Source organism: Kogia breviceps, chromosome 7 (assembly GCF_026419965.1).
Source record: "Kogia breviceps isolate mKogBre1 chromosome 7, mKogBre1 haplotype 1, whole genome shotgun sequence".
Classification (NCBI taxonomy): Eukaryota; Metazoa; Chordata; class Mammalia; order Artiodactyla; family Physeteridae; genus Kogia; species Kogia breviceps.
In genome coordinates, this window is record NC_081316.1 from 37730934 (window position 1) to 37751241 (window position 20308).

General features: G+C 50.8%; 1 protein-coding gene across 2 annotated transcripts in view; it reads left to right on the forward strand.

Annotated features, from left to right (window-relative positions):
* PTPN5 (protein tyrosine phosphatase non-receptor type 5) overlaps nucleotides 1-20308 on the forward strand; it is a 57422-nt gene that overhangs the window by 10588 nt on the left and 26526 nt on the right. For both annotated transcript variants that reach the window (XM_067038108.1, XM_059068902.2), the window contains exons 2-3: nucleotides 5728-5877; nucleotides 13811-13891. In XM_067038108.1, the coding sequence (XP_066894209.1) occupies nucleotides 13867-13891 (25 nt within the window). In that variant the 5' untranslated portion in view covers nucleotides 5728-5877; nucleotides 13811-13866. The remainder of the gene's footprint in view (nucleotides 1-5727; nucleotides 5878-13810; nucleotides 13892-20308) is intronic.

Consider the following 20308-nt stretch of genomic DNA (forward strand, 5'->3'; position numbering starts at 1 on the left):
CTTCAGCGTTGCATTCAGTGGGTTTCAACAATTGTATGAAGTTGAATAACCATCACCGGGCTTGAGATGTGGAACATTTCCATCATCCCGCCAAGTTCCTTCTTTCTCCTTCCCAGTCAGTACCTGCCCTCAGAGGTAACCGTTGTTGCCGTTTCTGTCGCTGAAGATGAGTTTTGTCTGTTCTCGATCTTGGTATAAGTGGACTCATGTGGCATGCGGTCTTTTGTGTCATAAAGTAGTTTTTGAGATTCACCCATGTTGTTGCACCCTCACCCTCCCTGACTCACACACAGGTCTCTAAATGCCAACTAGAATGGCGGTCCCTGCCTTAATCTAACTGAGGAAAAGCGGGCTGTGAGTTAAAGTCAGCGTGTGTTCGCCAGATGTGTGAAGCCCTCTGCCGTGTGATGTGAGGCCCCTCACCTGCCCGCTGTCCAGTCACACTGAGGTGCCCGCCTTCTCCCAGCTCGCCTTGCCCTCTCACCTCTCCTGGCCTTTGCCCCTGCAGTGTTCTCTGCCTGGGACATCCTCCCCACTGTCTGGTGAACTCTGCTTGTCCTTGAGATGCTCAGACATCACCTCCCTGTGCAGCTTCCCGGACTCTCCCTTTTGCCCTCCCAGGCACTCGCGTTACACAGCCTCTGTTGACAGTTAGCACATATTTGACTCTGCTCATAAGACTGCAAGCTGTTTGAGGGCAGGGACTGGGGCTTAGTCACCTGGGGATCCTCGCAGGCCCAACATACAGAGCCCAACAGTCAAGACACGGATCTAAGATTACAGCAGGTCTTGTCTCAAGGTTACTTAGAGGAAGATTGGGTCTAAAATAACTGTGCAAAACATATCCCCAAACCACTCTCTGAAATTGTTCAAAGAAAGGTGATGAAAAAAGATAGGGTAATCTTTGACTACAGATGATAAATGTAGCATTAAACTCACTGCCAGTGACCAGAGGACCTGGCATCATGGGAAATGGATGGGCATTGATGGGTGCAAAGTAGTACAGCTCAGGGATGGGCAAAAGAGTAGAGTCAGTCATGGGAGGCCGCCTGGAGGAGGTGAGTTCCAAGGGTTTTTTCAAAGAGGAGTCTGTGGAGCCAGAGAGTTACATAATTGGGGAATCTATAAAGAGCCTTAAAGCATGATCCAAGGCAGCCTGGATCATGGTCTGATCTGTCCTCTTGTGACTGTGGTCCTGAGTCTCACGTAGCTGCCCTTCCCTCCCCTTTCCCTCCTTTTAGCTCAGTTCTTCCTTCCTTCTTTTCTTCTGTTTTGTCGCTCCTTCCCATCTTCCTTCCAAACTTGAATGTGCAGAAAGAAAGAGCTGGATGTACATTGCCCGGCCTTCCATCCCTCCTTCTCTGCACTGGACTCCCTGTCTTGGGGGTTATAGAGGGAGGCTCATCCCTTGCCCCCTCCCAGCCTGGGCAGCTCACAGAAGCCAAGTTTATGGACAGGAGAGGGAGGGAGCAGCCCAGGGTGGAGTGTGGTCCATTTTGAGATGCTGAGTTACAAATCAAAACGGTGGGGGAAGAATTCAGCCAGAAGAGAGGTCAACATGCACTAGACTCCCCGGGGAGGCTTCCTGGAGGTGACATGAGCTGAGGCAGGCCCTGGAGGATCAGGGGGCCACAGCTCGGAGGAGAGGAGCAGGGGGCCCTGTCCAGGAAGGAAGAAGGGGGGAAACAAGAGCTGAAAAACAAGAGTGAGCATGCTGGGAGGCGGGGCAATATGCGTGGCAGAGGAGGATTTGGGGAATCCTACCAAGTTGGGTTTCAGTTCTTTGTGCCCCACCTTCCTGAGGGCTCTGGGTCTGACCCAGGGGACCTGGAAACGGCCCGGGGCTCTCCAGAGGGGAGAGGATGGTTCTCCCAGAGAGGCCGTGCTCATCCTCAAGCTAGTCTCTCCTGCGTCGTTCTCATTAGCTCCAGAACACCTGGCAGAGCCTGAGGAAAAAGGAAACAGTTTTGTAGCTGATGGCACTGCCTGGTACGAAGGGCAGGAGTGGCTCCCATGCCGGGTTGACTTAGAGGGCGCCAGGAGATGCAGCTTTAAGCCAGGTCAGCTGTGGTGACAAGGAGGATGTCAGCCCTGGGTCGCCTCGTACTTTCTGCGCTTCAGTCACTTCCTCGGTCATTACCACAACCCTGCGGCCAGCAGCTCCTATTGCTTCCATGGCCCAAAGGAAGAAACCGAGGCTCAGAGAAGTTAGGACACTGGTCCAGGGCCCCGTGGGGAGAGGGTGGCAGAGCACAGCGTTTCAGCTGTGTCTCTTGGCCTCCAAATCCATGCTTTTTTGCAGAGGACCATGGCTGCCTTAAGGCATGCAGCCTCAGAATGGCCAGTCTGTTGTGTTTCGAGGCATTCCACCAACGACGGAAGAGTCTGTTGACAGCCCACCCCAGGCCCCAGGTTTCCAGACCCCTTTTCAACCTTGATTCCTGGTCCCCTCTGCTTTTTTTTTTTTTCCTCTTTCCCATTCCATTCAGCTTCCTGGCTCACACTCTAGCCTCTCTCCTGGCAAAGGTGCCTCAGACCTAGCTAAAGTTTCCAAATAGCCTCTGCCTCCCAGGCCCTGCCTCTGACTGTTTGCCTGATTCTTTTACCAAACCCTGAAGTGCCAGGATGTTCCCAACCTGAGCACAGAAGGGTTAAATCAGAGGCTGAGTGTGAGGGCCCTGATAGAGGACTAGACCCCCCAGTGAGGTATGGCAGGAGCTAGAGGTTTCCCTAGCTGCAGGTGGGAGCAGACCTAGCTCTGTACCCCAGCTCTCCCCTCTGTAAGTGCATACAAGCCCTATGAGAAGTGGTTTTATAAGTGCCGAAGAGCAGAGCAGATGCCAGACAGGATCTTCAGGGACTATCCGGGCCAAGGCACAGGCAGCCCTGGCATCGAGGCCCAGGGTTGGCATCAGGGACGTCTAGGGCTAAAACCAGAGACAGGTAGAGACCAGAAGCACAAGATCATTTGTGATCAGGGTGGGTATATAACCAGCACTGCCCCCTTCCAAGTGGAGGGGGCAGAGCTGTAAGAGTGGACAAGGCCTCAGTCCTAGAAGGCAGATGACCAAGACAGAGACTCTGCCTGCTAGAGCATCAGGCGGAAAGCCAGGGGCTGGGATGGGGCCAGTGTCTGAGCCAAACAAGCCGCAGTGAGACTGAGTGTTGTGAAAACTCTTAACAGTAATATTAGTTACCACTTACATGGTACACTCTGTGCTAGGAACTCTTATAAGAGTTTTATGTTTTCTCATCTCAATAATATTTTGAGTTAGGTACTACTACTGTGTACCTATAATATTTTGAGTTAGGTCCATTTTACAGATGAGAAAACTGAGGCACAGAGAGTTTGAGCAAAACTCCTGATCTCCTCCAAGACTGGCAGCCTGACCCTTCACATTCATAGCTTGAAATCAGCCATGGTGGGAGCATTTACACCCGGGAAATCAGCAAATGCCACAAATCATGGCTTTTACATTTTTTTTTAGTTTAAAAGATTCTTTTTTCTGAGAACCAGTTTACTAGCACACCACCAGACTCATCCCAGAGCCTCCATGGACCTCACCTATGGGAGAGAAGTCCTATATTAACTGAGAAACAGGCAACGCCTGACACACTAGACGACAGCAATTCTAGGAGCTTACTGGTCCCTGTCTAAGCATTTTGCATGCATCTCATGTAAAAACTTCATGTGAGGATCAAAATTCATTTAATCTCCGTAAGAACCCTCTGAAGTGTAGATACTGCTTTCCTCATGTCACAGATGAGGAACCTGAGGCACGGAGAAGTCAAGTATCTTGCCCAAGATCAGGCAGCCAGTGAGGGAGCCTTGGTTCAGACTCAGGCACCCCAATCCCAAAGCCTGTGCTTTGTCACGTTTTTAATGAGCCATTTATAAATGCTCAAACCCTAGCTTACTTTTCATTTATTTTTTTCAAGAATAAGTCTTGAATATCTGTCTGCTGCCAGATAGGGTATTAAATACAGGAAACAGGAACATCCACATCGGAGGCCATACACCTAGTGGTTTCAATAAAGCCTGGGCCTGAGGTTGAGGCAAACGGAGTTTGAAGCCTGCTTCTGCAGCCTACCAACTGGGTGACCTTGAGCAAGTGACTCAGTTCTCTCCAAGTCCTCATCTCCACACGTGTAGGAGGGGGCTAACGGTGTTTTAGTTCGTAGGGTTTTGGTGAAGGATGAGTGATGTAATGCATGTATAGCACTTGGCAAGGTATCCAGCACTCAGTAAAAGGAGGCTGCCGTGATTATAATCCACAGGTTTGTGTTCCGGTAGCTCCATGTGAGGTGGGGATACAGGCATCAAAGATAATCACCGAGGGACTTCCCTGGCAGTCCAGTGATTAAGACTCTGCACTTCCACGGCAGGGGGCACGGGTTCGATCCCGGGTCAGGGAACTAAGATCCCACATGCCATGTGGCATGGCGAAAAATAAAATGAAGAAGTAAAATGTTTTTAAAACAATAGATGATCACCGAATAGAGTGTGAGAACAGAAGGCAGGTACCCAGTTCTTCCTAAGGGAGACAGGGAGGGTACTGCTGAAGGAGTCATATTGGAACAGGGTCTTGAGAGGGTCTTAAAGAGTTTTCCAAGCAGAGAAGGGAAAAGGGGGGCTTTTCCCTGAAAGGAAAAGTGAATTCCAAGGCATCATAAGCAGGAGCAAGCATCTAACAGAATGGAAATACCAGAACACTCCCCTCCCGAGAGGTGTGATCACGCCTTCACATTTGTAATTGTTTCCTCCTTGTAAATTAAACTGTATACCTGGAGTATGGGGGGGGAGTGTAGAAGGAGGGAGCAGAAGGGGGATGTTTTCAGAATCTTGCAGAGCAGATGGTTAAACCAGATGACCTTTGAACTGTGAAATCCCGCTGTTGGATTGATCATCTCTGGGCTCCTGTCCACCACACGGATAGGACTGTCCTCAGTACATACTGATCCACACAGCTGAGCTGGGCCTCCACGAGTAACTGGCTGGGGTGGGAACACTTTCCCCACTTGAAGGTTGGGCAGCTTCTGCCCCAGGCTGCATGGACCAAGGGCTTGTTTCCCTGGTGCTGGGAGCACCCTCTGTTGCTTCCCTGCCACTCCCCCACCTCCGCCTCATCAAACCTTGATAGCCACAGAATTGAAACTTGACCTTAAGGAAGGGCCCTTAAAAGTCATTAAATTCAATTCCTTTGATTTTCATTTGTGGCTACTGACGCTCAGATGAGAGGAAATGACTGACCCAGGGTCCTACAGTGGCCTAGGACTAGAGCCCAGGGCTGCTGGGTCCTTGGCCATGGAGCACATTTGTTCCTCCAGTAACGGAGCACAGCTGCCACCAGCATGCACACTCTCCACTCCAGCCAGTCTCCCAAGGAGGGCTTCCGGGGCCGCTGCTTCAAGCAGAGAAACCTGAGGTCGGGGTCCAGGGCAGCACTTCCTGTCGTTCTGTTCCTGGGGAGGACACACAAGGTAATGGCCCTGCAGCAGTGAGCTCCTTCGGAGCCCTGGGGACTGGAGTCTCCCTCAGGCTCCTTCACTGACTCACCCACTGTGAGAGTCTAGCACAGTCACTTCACCCCCTGAGCCTCAGTTTCTTCATCTGTAAAATGGGGATGATGCCCCAAAGACCTATGGTGAGGATTTTTCAAAGAACATCTATAACACAACTGCTATAGTCTGCTGTTATGTTCGTGTTCACTCTCTTCTTATTTTCAGAGTGTTGTTAACAACGAAGGCTGAAAGCCAGAAGAGAAGAGAGCTGAGGAATATGGGCGGCGAGAAGCAGATCTGTCATTACTAGCTTTGTGGCCTTGGGCAGGTCACTGCACTTCTCTGGATCTCTATTTTCTCATCTAGAAACTACAGGTAATGATAGTATGTTCCTTCTAGGGCTGTTGTGAGAATTAAGGTCTGCCTTATGTCTCTGGGAAAAAGGGGAGGGAGGAGGAAGACACGAAGAAAGAACATCACAAATGAGCACCTCGGTAAATCTCCCTGTCCGTACTCCCTTCCCACATGCCCTTGTCAGACTGAATTTCTTTCCATTCCTTGAGTGTGCCCTGCTTCCTCTCAACTCCAGGCCCATTCACGGGCCCTCCTTCTGCCTGGAGCACCCCAGCTGCTCCTCTCTCACTCCACAGCTTCTCACCGACACTCCTCCTTCATGTCTCATCAGAGATCCCTTCCTGGGAATCTTCCCTGACTCCTCTGCCTCACTGGGGGCCTCACCAGCATCCCACAGCACCCTGCATTTCTCCCATCAAACGGGCCACCTGTGTTCCATTGCCTTTTGCTTACCTGCACTCCCCTACTGTGCGGTGAGAGCGTGTACTTCATTGTATCCCCAGGGCCTCACCCCGTGGCCTGCACTTAGTAGGTGTTTGGTAAACACTAGCTGAACACATGAATGTTCCAGTCCCTGAATCGGACTCACAAGAAAGATGGAAAACTCTGTTGCCGAGCCCCCACCCCACCCCTTTGCAAGCTGGGCCTCTCCAGCACCCTTCCATCTTCCCTTCCCTGGGGTGCCTGCCAGGCCCACACCCCAGTCTCCCACCAACAGAGCAAGTTGGAGAAGTCATCATTCATCTGGGCATATCCCAAGCAGAGAACACTCAGACCCTGTGTTTGGGATCCAGAACACTCTGAGTTTGCAGTCTGCTCAGACGTGGGGACAGATGGCTGGACAGTGGACAGCTGGGCAGGGAGGGTAGGCAGCTTGGCAGGATGGAAATAGCAGTGAACTAAGCATTGGGAGTCCTGGGCTCAGAGCCTATTTGTTCCATGAGTTTGCGACATGCATCAGTCTGAGCTCTGTGGTTGCCAGCAACAGAAACTGACTGAGTAACTTAGGCAGGAAAGCTGCTTGTTAGAAGGCTTTGGGGTGTGACACAGAATGACCTCTGGTCTTGGACCCTCCCTGTAACAAGGGACAAGCAGAGCACCTGTGGAAGAGAGAGGTAAGTCCCAAAAGGGAATCTGGATTTTTAACCACCTGAAAACAATTGTTCACACCGTGTGTGACCTGAGGCAAGTCGCTTAACCTCTCTTGCCTCAGTTTCCCTATTTGGATGTTCTAAAGCCGGCCTCTCTCCTCCATTCACATCTCCAGTGTGCTCTGTGCTGAGAAGGCTTCCTGCCCTGGCCCCAGATGGTGCCTTTCCCCATCCAGACACCGTACGGATGATGATGAGTGAGCACAGTGAGAAAGTATGTGTGTGCTTCCCTGCCGCTGCCCCAGGGAGGCGGAGCAAGGCCTCTCCACCTGCCTGCTTTGGGACACGTGACTCATTTGCATGAGTGGTCAGCTGGTTTTCCATGAAGCCAGAATGTCCTCTGCCCCTGTACACTGAACATGCTGATGAAAATCTGGAAGGCATTATGGGTCTCTTTCCGGCCACGGTCTGGCCATCTTCTCCAGGTTGGTAAGATCCTGGCTAGATTTTGCCCTCCCAGAACCCCAAAACCATTAACCCTAAGACCCTGCCAGTGCCCTCCATTTGACCTTTAACATGTACATCAACAGGTTCGGGCCCTGAACACCTGGGATGCAGGGGGTGGCTGAGGGGGTGGGGATGCTCCTAAGTCACTGGCTGCCTGGTGGGGGAGACAGGTGTACAGACAGCTAACTAAGCAGCAGAACAAAGTCAGAGGCGGGGGGGAGTGTGAGCCAGGGGTGCGGGGGCGTGGCCCAGGGATGGGAGAGCGTGATTCTTCCCGGGAGATCAGGGGGTGCTTCATGGAAGAGGTAACGCTGCAAATGAGTAAGATTTGACAGGAGGAAAGGAAACATCAGGCTGAGGTAACAGCACAAACAAAGGCCTAGAAGTGAGAGTGGACAGGTTTGAATTCAGAGAATAGGGATGTCTGGTGGGATTGGAGCTTCAGGAGGGTGGCAGAGGCTCTGAGTTGACACTTCGGGGTGTCTAGAGGGCCCTGGGAGCCCCAGGAGCATGAAGCCCAAGGTAGAGGGCATGCCTGCCTGGGGTTGGGTCAGGAGGTTCCTGGAGGCTCACCCTCCCAGCATCCCAGTTCCTCTTCACCCCTCACCCACCTGGGAAGAGGGCGCAAGCTCCTCTGCCTCCCTCCCCAAACCTGTCAGCTATTTCTCTGCATACGACCTGGGCAAAGCTGGCATCCACTCCAGGATGCCTCCTGACAGCACCCAGCTATCCACCATTCCACCGCCCAGGCAGAGGTGAGGGGCTCCCAGCCCATCCCCGACAGGCCTCTGTTAGCACGCTTCTCCCAGGCCACAGCGTTAGCTGTCCTGTCTCCCCTACGAGCCATGAGCTCCAGGAAGGTAGGTGGGCTGGTCCAGTCCAGGTCTCCAATACCCAGCCAGGTACACATTACCTTCACACACGAATGGACAAATGACCGTGACGACGTTCAAGCTTCAAGGAGGATCTTATCACCTGATTTTATAGATGAGGCCTCAGGGTGAGAGAGGATTGCCCAAAGTCGTAAGCATGTTGGGAGCAGAGTTTAAAAGAGAAGTTTGGGGGCTTCCCTGTTGGCGCAGTGGTTGAGAGTCCGTCTGCTGATGCAGGGGACGCGGGTTCATGCCCTGGTCCGGGAGGATCCCGCATGCTGCGGAGTGGCTTGGCCCGTGAGCCATGGCCGCTGAGCCTGTGCATCCGGAGCCTGTGCTCTGCAATGGGAGAGGCCACAACAGTGAAAGGCCCACGTACCAAAATTTAAAAAAGAGAAGTTTGGTTCATAGCAGTACTACTCACAGTAGCCAAAAGGTGGGAACAAACCAGATGTCCATCAGCTGATGAATGGATGAAATATAGTTTATCCATGGAGTAGAATATTGTCCAGCCCTTAAAAAGAATTAAGTGCTGATATGTGCTACAACTGGGATGAACCTAGAAAATGTGATGCTAAGTGAAAGGAGCCAGGCACAAAAGGCCACATATTGTATGATTCCATTTATATGAAATATGCAGAACAGGCAAAACTATGAGAGACAGGAAGCAAATTAGTGGTTGCCAGAGGCTGAGGGAGGGGAGAATGGAAGTGACTGCTTAATGGGTACGGGGTTTCCTTTCGGGGTGATGAAACTCTTCTGGAACTAGATAATGGTCGTGGTTGCACGGCGTTGTGAATGTATTGTATGTTTTAAAATGGTTAAAATGGTGAATTTTAGGTTATGTGAATTTCACCCCAGTTTCAAAAAAGGAGTAGATTGGGACCAGATCAGATGCCACCAGCTGGGCCTAATGTTTATTCCTCAAACACATGCCACTGATTGCCCTTCCTATGACAGACCTCCTCAGCCCAGGGATGGGGGAGCCTGTGGCACATCTTGGTTCAGAGGAAGCCCCATGGTCAAGTGGAAGAGGACGGGATTCCTGCTCAGGTGCCTCTGCCGGTGCCCGGCCTCCATCACTTCCCCATCCCACTGCCCAACCTGCTTCCAGTTAATGCCAAATATTCCATACATCTCAGGCCTCCGAGATGCTCTGTTCTTGCTCCTGCTGTTTGCGCTATGAAGGAAGTTCTTTCCTTTGTGACCCTCTCATCCACCTAGAAACATCCTTTAAGAACCAGGTCCTATCTTCCCCTTGCAGAAGACATCTACCCTCCACCCCCTCACCACAAGCCAAGCTGAGCTCCCCAAGGTATCACGTGCATACAGCCTATTAAAGCAGGTGTGGGAACGATCATGTTTGCCTGTGTGTCTCCCCTGGAAGACTGGGAGCTTCATGGGGGGAAGGGCCTGGCTTGTTCACCACTGTGTTCCTAGGATAGCCCTGGTGCCTTGCTCACAGGAGATGCTCAGTAAATGCTTGTTGAATGGGGCAATGGCTTTGGAAAAGTTCTCTTCCCTCCCAGACATTCTCCGTCGGTGAGGGAAGGACAGGCAGGATGATCTCCAAGTCCCTTTATGTCTGGGGTTCTCTGGTTCTAAGAGCAGCAGTGAGGGCCCAGCCCAGCAAGTTGCTGCCTGTTTTCACAGGCCAGTTTTCTGCTCCTGTTGCCCGGCTGGTAGAAGTGGAGAAGGGGAGAGAAGGAGCCTGCAGTAATCCACTGCAAGCAGCTATTTCTGCTCTTGGCAGGGAGGAAGGAGGGCAGTTCCCAGAGACTGGGCTTCTCCATTCAGCCTGAATGGACCAGCTCTTCTCTTTGGAAATCTAATTAAAACCCTCCCCTGAACAGCCTAGACATGCAGGTTTTGGTGAGGTTGCCTGGAGTCCTTCAACCGCAGGGCCGAGAGCAAGCTCTTGTTCCATTTTCCTCTACAGACGAGAGGTGCTACTCTTTCTGCTTTCTTGATTATGAAATTAGTCATTTTCTAGGAAGCTTATTTATAGAGTCCGCTGCACACATGCAGCGCTGAGCTATTCTGAACACGGCTTGGGGCCTGGGAAGCTTAAGGTGTGAAAGCAGCTGTGAGTCACACATGGGTCCCCCTCCAGAGGTATCTAGATACCTCAGTTACCTTTTTGCACTGAGCCAGGGGCCAGGCCTTCGGGGCTGCCCTCCAGCTGGGGCACTCTTCAAGATAAATAAAGAAAAAGCTTCAGATCAGGAGGTAGGGGGTAGGTGTTCTCCGTGCCAATCCACATGGCCACCCACTCGATATATCACCTGGGGCAAGTCAGACCTCTGTTCTGTGCCTCCGTTTCCTCCTCAGCTAAATGAGGGGCCTTCCCAATGTGTGATTCTGGGCGTGTTGTGGACAGCAGCTGTGGAGGAAGGTTCCAAGTGACTTCACAAAAACTGCCTTCACAAAGGCAGCTTAGATAATTGTCATGTTTGAGGTTCCTGATGTTTTTCCAAGGAGGTCAGGGCAACATTCACTTATTCATCAAGTGTTTGTTTATTTATTGAACACCTGCTATGAACCAGGCACTATTCGAGGCTTTCAAGATACAATGGTAGGGCTTCCCTGGTGGCAGCAGTGGTTGAGAGTCTGCCTGCTGATGCAGGGGACACGGGTTCGTGCCCTGGTCTGGGAAGATCCCACATGCCGCGGAGCGGCTGGGCCTGTGAGCCATGGCCGCTGAGCCTGCACGTCCGGAGCCTGTGCTCTGCAATGGGAGAGGCCACAGCAGTGAGAGGCCTGCATACCACTTAAAAAAAAAAAAAAAAAAAAAAAAGATACAATGGTAAATGCAACAAATGGTGGTCCCTGCCCTCGTGTCGCTTATAATCTAATGTTAGTCAAATAATGGCCTGAGTTAAAATGAAATTTCAAACTCTGTCAAGTGCTGTGAGTAAAAAGTACTGAGAAGAAAATAGATAGCTAGTGGGAAGCAGCCACATAGCACAGGGAGATCAGCTCGGCACTTTGTGACCACCTAGAGCGGTGGGATAGGGAGGGTGGGAGGGAGACGCAAGAGGGAGGAGATATGGGGATATATATATATATATATATATATATATATATATATATATATGTATAGCTGATTCACTTTGTTATAAAGCAGAAACTAACACACCATTGTAAAGCAATTATACTCCAATAAAGATGTTTAAAAAAAAAAAAGTACTGGGAAGTAGAGCTCCGGGAGCGGTGCGGGTCTCTCCAGGCAGGGAGAAAAACACGTGCAAAGGCATCATGAAGGTAAGAGCCTGTCCCAGTGTAGCTAGAGTGCAGAGGTTAAAGGGGAAAGGGGCATGAAATAAAGTTGGAGGGATGAACAAGGGTTAGACCATTCAAGATCTGATAAACCATGTCAAAGGTTGCCATTGCCTTTGTTCCAAGTGTAATAGGATGCCATTCAAGTATTTTTTTACGGAAAGTTATATGATAAATGTTGAGTTGTGGAAACGTTGATTCTAGCTCAGGACTGCCCCATCCAGATGTAAAGGTTGTAAACTGCACAACCTATGAAGCCATATGTATTGGAGCCATATGGAGAATGTTTTGGAGGCCAGGCTGAGTGGATGCCAGAGACCAGTTAAAAGACTGCCACAGTAATCTAGGCAAGAGACGCTGCCCTGGGCCAAGATGTAGGTAGTGAAGAGGGAGAAAGTGGAGAGACTCAGGAGATATTTAAAGCGCCTTGAAGATAGCAGCCCTCTCTCCATAGGAGAGCTGGGCCCTGGGATTTGGGATTCTCAGAGACCCTGCCAACTGGAGTGAGGAAAAAATAAAACAATTGCCAGCTGAGAGCAGAAGATGTCAGAATGAAAATGGTCACCATCCTCAACCCGGCCTGTCTGCCCTTCATTGATTCCGATCTGCAGCTGGGCCCGAAATCAGCCTCAGGGCCAGTCCGAGGGGCAGGATTGCAGGACTAGTGGGTGGAGAGGCAGCTGACCTCTTGAACTTCTTGGAAGTATTATGCTAGCAAGGCTGTATTAAAGTTTCTTCTGGTTGCCAGTTTCAGAAGTCAAATTCCGCTGGCTTGAGCTAAAATGTTGGAATTTATTGGAAGGATCCTGCGGCATCTTATGGTCTTAACAGACATGTTGCCCAATCAAGACTCAAGATGGGCTGGAGGGCTTCCCTGGTGGCGCAGTGGTTGGGAGTCCGCCTGCCGATGCAGGAGACACGGGTTCGTGCCCTGGTCCGGGAGGATCCCACGTGCCGCGGAGCGACTAAGCCCGTGAGCCATGGCCGCTGGGCCTGCGCGTCCGGAGCCTGTGCTCCGCAACGGGAGAGGCCACAACAGTGAGAGGCCCGCATACCACAAAAAAAAAAAAAAAAAAAAAAAAAAAAAAAAAAAAAAAGATGGGCTGGAATGGAGTAGCTCCAAGACCCTTGGCAGCAGGTGTTTTTGGACCTTCTCTCCAGGACACTATGGCTACCGTGATTCAGCCCCCAGAATGCATTTGAAAAGTGCAGAGGAGAGGATCTGATTGGCCCAGCCTAGTTGGTTTGTCCAGCCCTGGATCAGTCAGCTACTGCCAGGGGTCAGACACGAAGGGCAGGCAGAGCCACTGGAGCCTGCACAGCAGGCTATTCCCAAAGCAGGGGAAGCCCTGAGAGCAACGCAATTACCCTCAGTGTATGTCAAAGTGCAGACACTGGGGTCTGGCTAATCTCCAGCAACTTTTTCCCAGCTTACTGGGTAAAGGAGAAAAGCTAGACCCCAGCAGAGTCCTGGAAGGTGCCCTGATGAGCTAGAAAGAGGGTTTTCTGAGTTCACAAAGAAATAGAACGTTTAGAATATGCACATACATATACAGCTACTTTTTCTAGCTATTTCCAGAGAAGAGTTTTGCATACCACTTTTTACTGCCTGAGGCACAGGGAATGTGCAGATGTGGGGAGCTGGACACACACTGTATGTTACCCAGATCCCTCTTGCTCACCCATGGTTCAAACCCACAGGAACTAGGAGGCAGAATGGCACAGCAGTGAAGGTGTGAGCCTGGAGTCCTAGACTGTAATTTCGTACCCAGCTCTACCCTAATGAGCTGTGTGACCTGAGGCAGGTTACTTGACTTCTCTGAGCCAGTGGAATGATACTAAGGACCCCCCTAATGATACTAGGACCCCCCTAATTCATGGGGTCCTGATGAAGAGTCAGTGTGTTAAAGTTTGTAAAGTGCTTTGAACGTAGTAAGCCCTCCTTCTGTGGCAGAGATGATGGTGCTGATGGTGGTTTTAGAGATGTTGCTGGTGGTTATTCCACCTGGAAGACACCTGTAAAATTCTGCCTCTGCCTCTGCAGCTTGACCCCTCTGTAGGTTGGTCTTTTCCTCTGGTCCCCCTAATAGGGCAGGGTTATTCCAAGGGACACAGTGCAAGAAAGGAAGGCTTTTTCTCTTTGCTCAGGGTTTTGTCTTGATCCCAGCTCAACAGCCTCATCTCACATTTTTCATTCTGCTGCAGGAGTGAGAGAGAGAGAGAACCACACTGCTGATGACTCCGAGGGAGGGGCCCTGGACATGTGCTGCAGCGAGAGGCTGCCGGGTGAGTCTTCCCAGCACCAGGTCCCCCAGAGCTGCAAATGGAGGAAGAGAGCTCCGGATGGCACTGGGGCTGGAGGAAAGCCTGGGTGGCTGTGAATTTGCTTTAGAGGAGTGACTCAGCTGGTCTGTAGGTCTTCGTTTCAATGAGGATTTGTTTTTCTAATCCCTGATGTCTTTCTGACCTGTTATCACTTGGAGCTGCTCTAGACTCAGCTGGAGGGAAGAGGCAGCTGAGGGTGTGCGGGGAGGGTGGAGAGAAGGGTGAAAAGCTGGGGAGTCCAGGCTTGATTAGGACATGACCACTGGCCGGTGGTGTGCTGGGCGCATTTCGAAAGGTAAGATTAGGAAACACAGCCTGACCGTGGCATGAGCCAAGGGTGGGGTGGACGAAGTGGAGAAAATCCCTGACAGCCCTGAGGAGAAGCCTGGCTGTGAATGTCAGATTGCGCTGCTTGAGTCTGGTTGACCACGCTTGAACCACGGGCCATTGCTGTCGCCACAGAAACATTACCAAGGCACTCCTGCCCATGGAGAAGCAGCATGTCCAGTTGTAGACCAAATACCCAAGTCATGATTAACAGCCTTGGAAGGAATGAAGGAAGGAAGGTGGGGGAAACTATTTTGTGTTTTTTTCCTTTTATAAAAGTTTTTATTGTTTTTTTTCCTCCTTATAACAAATATCCATTGTAGAAATATTAGAAAATAAAGACAAGAGAAAAATCACCATAATCCTGTAACACTACACACATTTTCACATCTCCCTTTCCAAACCTTTTTGTTAAGAAATAACCGATTCTGAATTCTAATTTTGAACTCTCAAACCTGTAGCTTGTCAGAAACCTCATGATTGGCAAGGAACCTTAGAGTGTCGAGTCTTCAGTGACCCTCTTTAAGACAGACATGGAAAACAACTCGGTGTGACTCTAAAGCCATGACTCTTTAAAATAAGTGCTTGTTTTTTCACCCCATGAGCAGTTGCCCCAGCTAGGGATGAAGTTCCTCCAGCCTCCCACTGAGCATTGAGCCCTTCTATGTAATTCTCACCTTATCCAGTAGGGGGTGCCTTTGCTCAAAACACTTCGGACGGCCTCTTGAGATGGGCTAGGATGGATGCCATTGCACCAGAGTCGTTGTGGGACCCAAAACAGCTAGCTTGAGGACTAGACTTCTCCAAAGGGTTGTAAGAGCTGTCTGCAAACATCTGAAAGGCTGTTCTTGTGAAGGGGACGGCATATTCATTCTGTGTGTGTCTTATGAAGAGGGCATAAATCCAATACATAGAAATTTAAAAGAGGCCTGTTGGACCACGGCATGCAGAACTTTCTTTCTGACTCTAAAAATAGTCCAGTCATTGAACTTGATAATGCAGGAGAAAATAAGTGTTCCATCACTGGAGGTATTCAAGTATTGTCTGGATAGACATTGGAGAGGAAATTTCCACAATGGGTGGGAGGTCGAGGTGACATCACAAGTCCCTTTCAGCTATTAAACAATCCTGTGATTCAGATATGAGTCATAGAATTCAGAGATGATTCTACAACAAGGGATGGCCCCAGTGGCTAGAAAAAAATCCACAGAAAATAGGACACCGTGCATAGGAATCCAGAGAGTAACATGGTGTGGAGGAAAGAGCGTGGGGTCTGGTGTTGGAGTCTGGCTGTTCTGCACACAGGCTGTGTGTTTATGGACAAGTCATGTAACGTGCTGGTCCTCCAGTCCTTTATTTGCAAATGGAAACAAGAACAATATGAACATTTATCCTCACAAGGAAAATAAACGTAATCACACAAGCATTCATTCAACAAATACTTATTGAGCATGTACTATGTGTCAGGTGCTGTTCTAGGTGCTAGGGATATAGTGGTGAGTATAGCAGACAAGGTCCCTGCCCTGCTTTGAGCTGCTTCTGGAAAATGGGATGAAGCCACCGCAGAGAGGCTACAGTGATAAGCGTGATTTGTTTAATTCCAACCTTCTCTCCCATTCCTCCCCAAAAGCCAACAACCAGCATAGAATCAAAGAGGAGTGTTGGTCATCTCCACTGGACCTGGCATATTGCCTACCTTGTGCCAGGCACTGTACTAAATGCTTTCACATGTATGCAAAGGTGCAGGCGCACCAGCAGGTTATCTGCGAATTCAGCTCATTTCTGACACTGTCTACCAGGAGATAGCATCAGATTCCACAGGTAAAGGGCTCAATCCCACAAGTCTGCCCTCTACTTCAGACGCCAGTTGCAAGCCCAGGTTCTTACCTGTAGTTCTGACCGACTGGCTATATATCAGAGTTTCCCACAACCCTCTCCTCAGGTTCAATTAATGTGCTAGAAAGGCTCACAAAACTCAGAGAAACATTTTAGTTACTAGATTACCAGTTTATTGTAAAAGGATAGTAAAGGATATAGATGACCATCCAGATGGAAGAGATGTGTAGGGCAAGGCATGGGGTAAGGGCACGGAGCTCCCATACCCTCTCCCAGCACCACTCTCCCCACCTCTCCATGTGCTCACCTGGAAGCTCTCCAGGTCCTCCTGTCCTTTGGGATGTTTCTGGAGGCTTTATTACATAAACATCATGGATTAAATCATTGGCCATTGGCAAATGATTCAACCCCCAGCCCCTCTCCCTGGAGGTCGGGTCTGGGACTGGAAAGTTCCAGTGCTCTAATCACTTGGTTGGTTCTCCTGGCAGCCAGCCCCCACCCTTGGGTGGGGATCCAAAAGTCACCTTCCCTGAAGCATTTTCAGAAACTAAGGACAAGAGACCAAATATGATCCCACTGCTGTAATAGCTCAGGAAATTCCAAAGACTTTGGGAGCTGTGAGTTAGGAACTGTGGCTGAAGACCAAATATATATGAGAGATAATATATTTTGGTCATCTGAATGGCGAGTTATATATTTCTGATCAATCATAATGTCACAACCTATATCTCATGCAGTCCTCTCTGCTACCCTAGGAAGTCGGTATTATTTGCTATCACCATCTCATCGAAGAAAGGACCAAGGTCCAGGGAGGTTAGAGGGTCTGTCCAGGTTCACCCAGTGTTTAGTAGAGTGAGGAGTCCCTCCAGGCAGTTTCCTTCCAGAGCCCAGGCTCCTGGCCACTACCCGACTCTGCCTTCTTTGTCGCCATTGAGTCATCACGATCTTCTGGCACCCTGTGGACTGAGGCAGGAAGAATTAAGGTATGTCTGTCCCCAGGGAGGAGTTTGGAGGAGTTGGGCGATGTCACTGTGCCTGTCCCTCTCTGTGTCCTTCCTCTGGAAGGCCTGCCTGCCAGGGGCCAGGCAAGTTATATGCCCTCCTAGACACCCATGACGCTGTCTTCATATGATATTGAAATAACTTTTTGTCTGTTTCCTCCATGGGACCGTGAGCTCTTTGAAGGCAACTACCTCTCTATTCCACCCTCCATGGCAACATTCATTCACTCATTTCTTCATCCATTTACTCAGTATTCATTGACCACTTCCATGTGTTGGGCACTCTGTTAGCACTGCAGTTTCAACCATGAAGCAACCCGAGAAAATTTCCCACCCTCACCGGACAGTATTGTGCCCTAGTTAAGAGCAGGCACTCTGGACCCAGGCGTAGCTCCACCATCCACCATTGGGGTGATCCTGGGCTAGCTACTTAACCTCTCTGCCTTCCATTTACAAAATGGCAAGAATAACATTCACTACCATGTACAGTTGTTGGAGGATTAAATGGAGCTCAGAACAATGCCTGGAATGTGGCAAGTGACATAGGCATTTGCTATTAAGGGAAAGATAGCCAATAAATAAGTAAAATATATAGTATAGCAAATGGTGATAAGTGCTGTGGAGAAAATTAAAGCCAAAAAGGGAGGGGTGGGAAAGGACCGGGACTGGGTGGCCAGGGGCGGGGAGCGGGGGGATGGTTGGCATTGTAAATGGGGTGGTCCTGGAACCTGGTAAGGAGTAGACTTCCACAGTGTTCGTCAGCCAAAACCACCAACCTAAGCTGCACCTTGGACATAAAAGGAGATGGAGGCATACAGGCCCAGAGACTTGGGGCGTTGGGCCTTTAGAATGAGCCCATGGGCACCGCAAGCAGTTGCATAATGATGATGTAAAAATACAGCCCTCGAGTAATCTCTCCCCCCTCCCAGCTGTCTTCCCCGCTGGGCAAGACTAAGAGGCAAGGCGGAATGAGGACCAGCCATGCCTGGTGACTCACTCATTCCCACACGAGCTGCCAGGCGGGGGGCGACATGGCCAACACTCCCGGGGCCGCCGTCACCCAGACCCTAGCTGCTAGCCAGCGCCAAGCAGGTCATCCAGCCCCCCCCAGATTGAGACTTCTGGGTGAAAACATCCTCAGGCATCGCCGACACCTGCAGGCAGCCCACAGCTGCCCCCGGGACAGGCACGCTCACCCACACCCCCGGAGGCGTTCCACGCAGGCGCACACATGCTCATGTTTGCTGTCACTTGTCACAGCCTCATGCTCACGTATGCACGTGCACATACCCACACGCAGTCCCCTGGGCACGTGCAGCTCCCACACCTATGTGAGTCTTCTTCGTCTTGCACACCCAGGACCTCTTAACTCCATCGCCCCGGCATCCACCCCTTTCCACTAGAGATGCTTCTTAGAGATGGACACACTTGCTTGTTCTCTGTCTCCTCTTTAGGTCTCATTCTTTCCTGCAACGACGCCCCCTTCTGCACATGCAGATAAGCAGACACATTCCCGCCCTCCGCTTCTCTGTCCTGTCCCCAGCCCTCCCTCACTGCACGCAGTTCCTAGGTACTGTGGTGGGACCGGTGTATCTCCAGGTCCGTGCACGGGCATACATAGGCTTCTCCTCTCTCTCTCTCGCGTGCACACACTCTTTTTCACGTGCTCACCCTCCTGCTTAGCTCTTGCACTCCCCCTCGCTTGCTCACTTCCTCCCTCATTTTCTTGCTCACAGTCACCCAAACACATTTAAACATTCAAACTCACACTCTCTCCCCTTCTGTGTGTAGGTGTTCACATTTGCGAGAAAGCAGGCAACCCTGCTGATGCTGGGACCTCTGCTCCTGCCCGGATAGCACCAGTGCAGGCCTAGCCTGGGACCAGCAGCTTCCTCAGGGATACAGGGCAGGGGAAGGAGGTGAATAAGGCAACAGTAGGTGCTGGTGATGGCATGACGTCACCACGTGTTGCTCACAGCATCTCCAGCGGGCAGGTTCATGAGCAGGCCTGCTCCTAATGTTTGCAGGGACCAAGGTCAGACTGCCGTTGGGGCCCCTCGTGGGGCACCACCCCCTGCTCAGTCCTGCACTGGGAGGGCCCTCATCTGAATGCACGGGGGCTCGTCAGTCTGTGCGTGCAAGTGTGGTTCACACTCCACCCTGCTAGCTGACACTTGACCACCCCTCAGACCTAAAGATACCCCCAGGGAAGGCCATGTCCCTGCTCAGAAGGGTGTACGTGCATTCATGAAGGCTTCAGGCCATTTGGGCAGAGAGTTCTGGAGTCCTCGTAACCAGAGCATGGCCTGGAAAGCGGGGCATGGGCACACCTCCTGGGCCCTGTGGACCTCTTGCTCCAAGGGGAGTGGCATGGCCAGAGGGGAGGGAGCCCAGGGGCCAGATCTAAGGACCACACTGCTTTGGGGAACAAGGTGCTCCCAAAGGCCTACAGCTGGCAGCTGGTTGGAGCCATGGCAGTCCCCGCCACCCTGAGATTTAAGTGTGTTATGATCAGCTGGGTCTATGCAAGGCTGTGAGTAGCCACTGAAGGCCTGAGTAGGTCATTGCCCCTTTGGTAGGAACAGCTGACTTCTCCACACCTTAAGTCCTGGTGCTTTGAAGGCTATCCCCAGCCCAGCCCTAGGCTCTGTACCATCATGGATATCAGATGGACCCTCCTCTGAGGAGGTCAAAGTCTAGGTCTCAGCAAGAGACCACTGTCCATCCTGGGTGATCTTTTATAAAGTAAAGGGAAGGCCTGTATTGAGGAAATCTTTGTTATCCTGATCATGCAGTGACTACCCCTGGTCATCAGGGAGAGTCAGGCCATAGCTTTCACAGCCATCCCACCATGACATGGATGAGGTCTTCGCCAGAAGCCAACAAGGGCTGATTGAAAAGGCAGCCTGATCCTGTTATTGATTCAGCAAGCGTTTATTGAACATCCACTTTGTGCCCAGTGCTATACCGGGTACTGATGATACAATGAAGAGCAAGAGAGATCTGGTCTCTACTCTCAGGAGGATAGGGTACCATGGAAGTGTGCAACAATAATATTACCTTATCTTGGGCGGGGGTGGTGGGGGTGTTCAGGGAAGGCTTCTTGGAAGAAGTGGCCTTTAAACTGTGACCTAAAGGATGAGTAGGGTCCTGGTTTATGTCTTGAGGAACCAGCTATCAAAGCATCTTAAGGAACAGGTTAACCTCAGAATGG